The 9972-nt window shown below is 51.0% G+C and overlaps 1 protein-coding gene across 1 annotated transcript in view; it reads left to right on the top strand.

Annotated features, from left to right (window-relative positions):
* Positions 1–9972, top strand: part of MICAL3 (microtubule associated monooxygenase, calponin and LIM domain containing 3) — a 129262-nt gene that overhangs the window by 4215 nt on the left and 115075 nt on the right. The window contains 7 exon segments of the mRNA XM_014591485.2: positions 999–1115; positions 1492–1593; positions 2360–2515; positions 3899–3999; positions 6293–6550; positions 6855–6970; positions 9658–9784. Of these exon segments, the coding sequence (XP_014446971.1) occupies positions 999–1115; positions 1492–1593; positions 2360–2515; positions 3899–3999; positions 6293–6550; positions 6855–6970; positions 9658–9784 (977 nt within the window).

Genomic DNA, 9972 nt, shown 5'->3' with positions numbered 1-9972 from the left:
GGGGGGGGGTGCCCCCAGCCCGTCCAGCCCGGGCGCCCCCTGCCACTTTCTGTTGGCAGAGGAGGCCTTCTGCCCATCTGTTGGGCTATAATTTGCACAGCGTCGTGGAGCCCACAGTTGTCTGTAAAAATAAAATGTGTCCTAGCACAGGGTTTAACGTGTCTTTGGGAGTGTGGCTTAGAGGGTGAGGGTTGCAGTAAGCTGGGGAAAGTCACCAACATGACTTAGAGGAGGATTTGCATGAGTTCCCAGCGTGTTAGTCACGAACCGAAGGTACGCGTGGTCTTAGGAGAGGACCGAGGGTCAGCAGTTGATGTGCTGCTGCCTGATATGGTAGGATTTACGTTGGGCCTTGTGGGTCCCAGATCAGGGACTTGCTATTCTCTCCCTGTACGTCTGGCATCTGGGAGGTCCCCACTGGACACTGAATGAATAAATCTCATCCCTGTGGCTCTGCAGCTGTAGACACACGGGGGTAGGAGGGCTGATGGAAGGAAATGGTCAGATTGTGAGAATGTGTGGATCAGGGAGCACGCAGTGAGCGTGAGAGAGCAATGCTGCAGACACCTCGGGACGTGAGGCCTTCCAGCGGTGTAGGGCACACCCACGGGTGCACGGCTCTCAGGGCGTGCTGGGTCCTGTCGGGCCCGTGGGTGCTCCTAATGATGGAGGCGATGGCGGAGCCAGGGGAAGGTGGAAAGGAGAGTCTCCCGCCTACTGCTACCCCTCGCCGCTCCAGAACATTGGCTTGTGTAGAACCCCAACCCAAGAGGTGGCAGCATCCTTGCGTGTCTCTCCAAAACATCTCTCCCACCAGGTCACGTTTTCTCTTAAATCGAGAATAAAGAAGTTATAGGATGTGGCTGGAAAGAAGTCTCCTCCTTACCAGGGGCTCTGAGGATCTGAGTAAACATGCGTGGGTGGAGCACCAAGCGGTGCTGCCTGAGGTGCTCTCTTCTGGGTATGCTCTCACCAGCTCCGTCTCTGTGTTCACTCAGGTATCCGTCAGCTTCAGCTAATACTTTTGAAAGTAGCCTTGATCCTAGGCATTGAAATCCACGTCAACGTGGAATTCCAAGGACTCGTCCAACCTCCCGAGGACCAAGAGAATGAACGTAAGTTGGACTGCACAAATGAAGAAGGCGTAGAGGGCATCGAATCAGGAAGGAGAGAGGAAGCTGGGGAAGCCTGCAGGCTGTTTGCGGAACTAAGTCAGGGCTTCGCTGTGTGTGCAGCCTGTGCTTGAGGACTTCTGCATGACAAGGCTCTGACGTGGAGTCCTGCAGCAGGACAAGTCCCTGACGTGGAGTCCTACAGCAGGACAAGTCCCTCCGCACACCCATCAAGGCTGCCTCCCGTGAACTTTGCCCTATGCTTTTACACACACAGTTCTGGCGGCAGTCTTGTGCCGTCTGTATTGTCGAAGGATCTAGAGAGAGTCTTGAATGTGTGAGTGTGGTCTAGGCAATGATTTTCTACTTTGGTCCACAGGAATAGGTTGGCGGGCACTGGTGCACCCCAAAACTCACCCTGTGTCAGAGTACGAATTCGAAGTAATCATTGGCGGGGACGGCCGCAGGAACACCTTGGAAGGTACCAGCTCATTCTCCTTTACCACGCTCCTGAGACTCTGCACGTGTCACCCGTTCAAATCGAGTAGCAGTCCCCAGCCACCCTCGCCGGCTGGTACAGGGCACTCTTGTTCAGGGCACTTTGAGTGGTTGGCACTGCGGGCTTCAGTCTATATGTTAACAAGCAGGTGCGCCCCCCCAACCTTTTTCAGTGGAATTCCCAGTACTGAGTAGTATTCCAGTAAGTCAGGTTTTAAATTGTTTGTTAATGGAATGGGACCAGCAGTTAGTGTAATGGCTATGTTGCTAGACTCCCACGTAATCGACCACGGTTCGAGTCCCGGACCCGGTGGCTTAAAACTCATGCTGGGTGCGTGTGCGTGCGTGCCCAAGATCCCGATAGGAGAATGGAGGAGAAAGGATTGCGGCATGGCCATCCCCCCTGGGGGGGTGATTTCTCACTTTCTGTCTCTAATGTCTCATTTTTTGTCTGTCTGGCTAGCATATGCGCCCTATAGCAAAAACCTCTCCAAAAAACGGTAAAAAAAAAAAAAAAAAAGGTAAAAAAATTGTTTGTTAACAGCATGGGAGACACTGACTTCTTTCCTCGTTTCATTCTGCGATAGAGAAGCGCCTTGTTTTCAGCTAGAGAAGAGCTGCCCTAAAACCACCCATCGTTTGCCATCCCCTCTTCCCCACGGTCTTCATCAACACCACCTCTCATCTGAAGTGATCTTCCTTCTTTCCTAGCCAGCTTTACCATGTCCAAGATTTTCTTTTCCCTCCAGGATTTCGTCGGAAAGAATTCCGCGGCAAACTGGCCATTGCCATCACAGCAAACTTTATTAACCGAAACACAACCGCAGAAGCCAAAGTGGAAGAGATCAGCGGTGTGGCTTTCATATTCAACCAGAAGTTCTTCCAGGAACTCAGGGAAGCCACAGGTGGGTGCAGGTGCCTCTAAAACAGTAGAGACCAAAACTTGAACAACCCCGTGCTGCTTTTTCCTGGGGAAGTTTGGTGTGCTGGGCAGCTGCTGTCATGCCCTGTGCTCGCTCTTCACTCTGCCGAGTTCTTGCCGTGGTCACTTACCTTCCACTCTGGGCCGGGCCGCTCCAGGGTTTCAGTCAGTGATTTCCTTAAAAATGTTCTGCTAACTCTTCCCTGCATCCTTACCCCTGGACTGCGGTGCTAAGCTAAGGTGCACAGTGCTGCATGGTGGCGGCAGCTGGTCCTCTGGTTTCACTGAGTGCCTGTTTAGGTGGTGAGTACACGGGACTGAGCTTGCCAAGCGACAGCATTGGAATAGATTGATTTAGATTTTTGCTACATAAACAGCCACAAAACGTGCCTTCTTTTTTCTAGACCTTTATTTCTTTCCATTATATCTGTTTTCCAGATTAATTGAATTAAACAGTCGATATCTGAGTCTCTGCTTCCAGGCATCAGTTGCCCATTCTATTCTTTTTTTTTTTTTTTTTGCTATAGGGCACGTGCACTCACTGGAGAGACAGAAAAGAAAGCAAGAATTCACCCCCTGGGGGGATGGCCACACTGTAGTCCTTTCTGCTCCAATCTCCCCTTGGGATTTTGGGTGCATATACACACACCTGGTGTGAGTTTTAAGCCACAGGGTCTGAGACTTGAACCATGGTCAACTACATAGGAGTCCAGTGATGTAATCATTATGCCATCTGCTGGTCCCATCCAATTCTGTTCTTAGGAATCGAGAAAATCCTTCTAGCCTCCCTGATGACTATCAAAAAGGATTAACCTGGGACCAGCAGATGGTATAATGGTTATGTTGCTGGACTCCCACATAGTCAACTGCGGTTCGAGTCCCAGATCTGGCAACTTAAAACTCATGCTGGGCATGCCCAAGATCCTGAGAGGAAAATGGAGGAGATGGGATTGCAGTGTGGCCATCCCTCTTGAGGGGTGATTTCTCGCTTTCTGTCTCTCTGTCTCTCTGGCAAGTACACGTGCCCTATAACAAAAATCTCTCCCTTAAAAAAAAGGTTTAACCTGACGATGAACCCAAACCCTCTTATAGAAATCAGCCTCTCTTCTTTTTGTTTTTCTCCTTTTGTATTTGTTTCCTGATGATTGTTGTTTTAGGATGACTCAGGGCGTTGAGTGAATTATAGAATGGTATAAAGAGAAACCACGCATCCCTCGTTTTCATGAACCGAGTTAGCAGTGAGAGTCTGGGTTTAGACGTTTCCCTGCCTGGAGTTGCGTAACTCTGTAGACACACGCGCAGTCTTTCTGGTGTCCTGTGCTTCGTCTCAGCAGTCTGACGTGCCTACGTCTGTTTCTGGCCGCAGGTATTGACTTGGAGAACATCGTCTACTACAAGGATGACACGCACTATTTCGTTATGACGGCCAAAAAGCAGAGCTTGCTGGACAAAGGCGTGATCCTGCACGTGAGCCTGCGTTTCTTTCAGATTTCTCTTTGTGGAACTGGCTGACGTGATCACCAAGAGAAAGGAGTGTGTTGCTTACAAATTTTTCCCATGAGGGGATCAAAATGAATGTTGAATGCATCTCCTAGGAAGCCCTGATGTTTTTAGTTTAACTTTAAAGAAATCCTCTATTACGGAGGATTTCAAATGTCGGCAGAAGCAGGGAGAGTAGCATAACAACCTGGTGTGCCTGTCATCCAGCTCGACGCCTGTCACACATGCCCACTGTCGTTTGGTGACACCCAGCCCTCTGATGCCCCCGCCGTCCCCGTGTCCAGAGCAGCCTGTCACAGCGTCAAGCGCATGCTGTTTTAACCGTAGGTGGTTTGCGTCCACAGAGGAGCTCTGGTCGATAGGTCATCTTCTGGGGGACAGAAGTTTGACCAGGAAACAGTAGCCAATGTTCATAGGCGTCAGATTCAGGCTGTAGTGCAGATAAGTTCTCAGAGATCCAGGTAACAGACTGGATCAGGCTATACTTGGGCCTCTTTACACCAACAGCGAGGGCTCGATGTCCACCCTTTGCTGGGTCCAGCTAGGCCTTTTTGCAGATGACAGAGCACATGGCATACCCAGAGATTGGGGTCTGAAATAAGGAGATCAGGGCGTCGCTGAGTGGGTGATTCTGGGGAGTCTGCTAAGTCTTACGTGGTCTCCTCGGGCTGACCGAGGATTACTGCCCCATGTGGTGGAAAGAGGAGAAGCACGAGGCTCTAGATAAGCAAATCCGAACCGTCCAGTTCCCACCAGAGACCGAGAGCTGGATTTCAGGGAGTTCGTTGTCCTTGCAGGATGGTAATGAATCATGTCACTTCAGTCTGAGTCGCACTGTTGCCTCCTCGGAGAGCAGAGTGGGAGTGCACAGTGAGCACGTGCCTGCACCATGCGCCGCTCTCCACCGGGAGCCTGGCGCCTCCTTCTCCGCACAGTGGGCCTGTGTGTGCAGCAAGACACGGGCAAGGCAGCATGGACAGCCCGTGCAGCCCGAGGCCTCGCACGTGCATTCGCTACTGCTTCATGAAAGCGGTTTTGTTGATTATCTGGGGCTGTTACATTGTCAATAAGAAAACTGGCCAGTGGACCGTTGGTATGCCTTGGCTTAAATCTGCCGTCTGACAGAGCTATAGTTATCAGTCGAAACTAGATAGGCGTAATCTAGAATGCTGAGACGTGGTTTGCTTTTCTTTTTTATTTATTTTGCTAGAGGTCAAAGACCAAGCCTTCCATGTGTGCTACTAAATGCTACACCCATCGCGGCCACTTACTCAGTGTTGAGCAAACAGTTATTTCCAGCAGCAGCTTGAGTGTTTGTGTTGTGGCTTAAATATCTTGTAGTAGTCGCTAGAAGTACTTCAGTGCTTGGAGGCCACAGGCCCCATGCAGGAGAATCAGGACCCGGCTCAGTACAGGGAGCTGTGAATTGGGGAGAGCCTTGGTTCTTTTTTGGAAAGCCCTTCTTTGCTCACGTTTGCCCGTCAGTGGGCATCTGCCGAGCCTTTCAGAACGGACATGTTTTGAAACCTTTGTACCACCTCCGCACGCCGCTCCGGCCTCCACAGTCGGGCACTGAGGCTCGGGTTCCCCTCCGGCAGATGAGTCCCACAGGCTCAGGTTTACATGGTCCCATGTGCCAAAGGCCGCTTACGCCCCTGAGGGCAGCGGTTACCGAGGGCAGCAGAAACTGTAAATGCTTTCTCTCTTTACAAGTCACATAAATATTTCATTTGATATTCAGAGCAGCTCTGTCAGGTAGGTGGGACAGGATCAAAGGAGCAGCGGCTCACTCCAAGTAAAGGAGAAGACAGGACTTCTCACCAGCAGAAGCCGTACTCTTAGAGACAGCCCCGCGCACCCTCCATCAACAACTTCTCTCTTATTTTCTTTAGGTTTTTGCCATAGGGCTTGTGTCCTCGCCAAAGAGAGGGAAAGTGAGAAATCATCTCCCGGGGGATGGCCACACCACAGTCCCTTCTCCACTCTCCTCCTAGAATTAGGCACACATACCGGGCATGATTTCTTTTCTTTTCTTTTCTTTTCTTTTCTTTTCTTTTCTTTTCTTTTCTTTCTTTTCTTTTTTCTTTTCCTTTTTCTTTATTTTTTTAAATGAGAGTAGAAGATTTGGTGTGTGAGGGTGAAGTCACCTTGGGGTAAGGCAGTCTGTGGAACAAGGGCACGGGGGATGTGGCACGTGGTCCTGGCTGGCCAGGCCCTGTGGTGCGTGGTCTAGCTGGCTCTTCTGTCCCCTTTGGGGTAGGACTACGCTGACACAGAGCTCTTGCTCTCCCGGGAGAACGTGGACCAGGAGGCCCTGCTGAGCTATGCCAGGGAGGCGGCAGACTTCTCCACCCAGCAGCAGCTGCCATCCCTGGACTTTGCCATCAATCACTACGGGCAGCCCGATGTGGCCATGTTCGACTTTACATGCATGTATGCTTCTGAGAATGCCGCCTTGGTACGCGAGCAGAACGGACACCCGCTGCTGGTGGCTCTGGTCGGGGACAGCCTCCTGGAGGTGAGTGCCAAGGTGGCAACGTGCTCCAGTGTGACAGTGGTGGGAAGCGAGCAGCCATAACTAGGAGCAGTCCGGGTGTCCATGTATGGAGGGAGCATTTGCAGTGTTGTGGGAAGGGTCACAGACCTCAGTGAAGTGTGGAGGGGGATCCTGCAGCCCCTTGGATTCGGCCTTCCCAGCTGGTGCAGCAGCCAGTCTGAACAGTTGCCACACACCACCGTGGACAGCAAGCTCCGTTCCTTAGCTTGGTGTTTACTTTAAAAGGTGATTTGCTTTAATTCTTGGATCCATCTCTCCTTCATAGCCTTTCTGGCCGATGGGGACGGGAGTAGCCCGGGGCTTTCTAGCTGCTATGGACTCTGCCTGGATGGTGCGCAGCTGGTCTCTTGGAACAAGCCCCCTGGAAGTTCTGGCGGAGAGGTACAGCGGGCACTGTGGTCCCTTCTGCGCACACTGGGGGTGGGGGTGGTTACTCTGCAGCAGAGCACACGGGCTCCTGTTCTGTTTCTGCCTTTCTTAATTAAAGATGTTTTTATATATAAGAGGGAGCAGGGCCTGCTCCTTGGCCTGGTGGTAAAAGCAGCCGGATCTTACATGGCCCACCACGTGGTCTGAGTTCTAGACTTAGCAGCTGAGAAATGCTGGGTGCACGCACGTGTGTGCCCAAAATCCCAAAAGGAGGGAGAAACCGACAGGACTGCACACGGCCACACCCCATCCGGGTGCTGTCTCTTCCTCTCTCTGTCTCTCTGCTGCCCCTTCCTCTCTCTGTCTCTCTGCTGCCCTCTAGCAGAAATAAAAATTTAAAAAGAAAGGCAAGATAGTATTTTACAAAATTCTGGAAACTTAAGGGTTGTTTGTCTAACTGTTCTTCTCCTTTTCCTAATTGAGTTTGTTACTGGTGAGTGGAATCCAAGTCAGTGTGCATCATGCAAACAATACTGTCTGACTCGTTAGAACAGTTATGTGAACAGATGCATAGACGCAGAAAATTAGGACCTGTATCCCTAACCCCAGAATACCTACACAGCCATCCTGCAGTGTCCATGGGGGGGGTCCCCAAACCCGCAAATGCTCACGTCTTGTGTAAGATGTTGTAGCACATGCGTGTAACCTGCTCACATCCTCCTGTGTACTGTGAACTGTCTCGGGTCCCACAGGATGCCGGGACAGGCCTGCGTGTTACCTCATTCCCCTGCATTCTGTATATTACTCAACACACAGCAGGCTCCGATTCGGCCTCCTTTATGGAATTGTTTCTTTTTCTTTCTTTCTTTCTTTCTTTCTTTCTTTCTTTCTTTCTTTCTTTCTTTCTTTCATTTATGGTTCGCAATTTGTTGAATCGTGTGCAGAACCCGTGATTACGGAGGGCGGGCCGCAAGTCTGTGTGGTAGTGGGAACGTATTGACAGAGAGAAAAGATTAAGTGACTGAATTCAAAGGAGAACACTACTGTGCTTGTAAGTGTTTCTCAGACCCCTGAATGTCAGATATTTTAAGGCAGGTTTTTGCAAATGTGGTAAAAATCCTAGTTGCTCTCTGATAAAGAAACAAATGCTTTCACCAGAAGAGTTAGAGATTTCCTCGATTAAATTAGTAGTTAGTATCGTTTTATCATTTTAAGTCTGACTTAAAAAGGCAGCCTAAATGTGGTGACAAGCTATTTTCTCATCCTGGTTTGTTTTTTTTTTTTTTTTTTTTTTGGAGAGGTTTTCGCTATAGGGCACATGCGCTCGCGAGCAAGACAGAGGGAGAAACATAGAGACGGAAAGCGAGAAATCACTCCCCGGGGGGATGGTCATGCTGCAATCCCTTCTCCTCCATTCTCCTCTCGGGATCTTGGGCACGCACGCACACGCGCCCGGCGTGAGTTCTAAGCCACTGGGTCCAGGACTCAAACTGTGGTCGATTACGTGAGAGTCCAGCAACATAGCCATTACGCTAACTGCTGGTTCCCCTCATCCTGATTTTTGAGGGATGGGTTTGTCTCTCATTGCCAGAGGGTGCAGCACTTGCTGGGGGCGCACCCCTGTGGGGCAGGTCACACTGCAGTCTCTTCTCCTTAATTTCTTTATCCTGTCGGGATTTGGGGCACGTGCGCCATGGCCAGTGAGGCCAGGATTCAAACTGTGTGATCAGCCATGTAGGATTAGGCTCCCTTAACCACCAAGCCACAGGCCCGGTTCATTGTCTGTGGTTTTTTTTATCTGTAGGTCATGTGTGCTTGCCAGAAAGGGAGTGAGAAATCACCCCAGAGGCGTTGACCACACTGTACTCCTTTCTCCTTCATTCTCCTCTTGGGCTATTGGGCATGCACACATGCCTGGTGTGATTTTCAAGTTAATGGGTCTGGGACTCACACTGCAGAGTGAGCCGTGTGGGCTCCAGCACCTTAACCTCCACACTACCTGCTGGCCCGATTTTTGTAAAAGTAAATATTGGCACACTTGAAAACAAACACACACAAAGAGTAACTGAGTTGCCTCTTTAATGAGAGCTGGGCTTTTGTTGCTGCCGGTAGCATTGCGCCTGCTCTAGTGGGGCTCTGAACACTCCCGTGCCTGTGGACCCTGGGGTGGCAGGCCAGCAGCAGAGGCTGAGGTAGCATTGGAGAAAGCTGGGATCGGGACCAGCAGTTAGTGTAATGGCTATGTTGCTGGGCTCCCATGTAGTCGACCACGGTTCACGTCCCAGACCCAGTGGCTAAAACTCATGCCAGGCGCGTGTGCGTGCGTGCCCAAGATCCCGAGAGGAGAATGGAGGAGAAGGGATTGCGGTGTGGCCATCCCCCCTGGGGGGTGATTTCTCACTTTCTGTCTCTCTGTCTCTGTTTGTCTGGCGAGCACACACACCCTATGGCAAAAAAAAACTTTTTTTAAAAAAAAAAAAGAAAGCTGGGATGACAATTGTTCAGTGTATCAGACAGTCTGGGATGACAGTCATTCTGTGTCACGTGGTCCAGGGTGACGGTCATTCTGTGTGTCAGACGGTCTGGGGTAACGGCCGCTCTGTGGCAGGCGGTCCGGTGGGCTGTTAAAAACAGAAGCACTGTGGGAGGGGTGGCCAGTGTGCCTCCCGCCACCATGAAGACACTGTATGTTGTTACAGGGAAAGCATTGATAGGCTGCTGCCTCAGACCACCCCCGAGAACGTGAGTAAAAACTTCAGCCAGTACAGCATTGACCCCGTCACCAGGTATCCCAACATCAACGTCAACTTCCTGCGGCCGAGCCAGGTGAGAGACCGGGCCCTTACCTGCCTCTGCACCCCTCTCTGCGCTGTTTGGAACTCTGACACGCTGGGCCGTGTGTAACTCCGTTCCAGAACGTGTGCGGTTCTGCGTGGCATCTGTGCCGTCTGAGTTGGTAGAAGTAGATGTAGTTCCCGTGGGGAGATGAAGCAGCTATGGCTGATGACTGCTGT

Source organism: Tupaia chinensis, unplaced genomic scaffold (assembly GCF_000334495.1).
Source record: "Tupaia chinensis unplaced genomic scaffold, TupChi_1.0 Scaffold000578_2, whole genome shotgun sequence".
NCBI classification, from domain to species: domain Eukaryota; kingdom Metazoa; phylum Chordata; class Mammalia; order Scandentia; family Tupaiidae; genus Tupaia; species Tupaia belangeri.
Note: the sequence above shows the minus strand (reverse complement) of the source record. Positions and strands in the feature narration are given on the sequence as shown.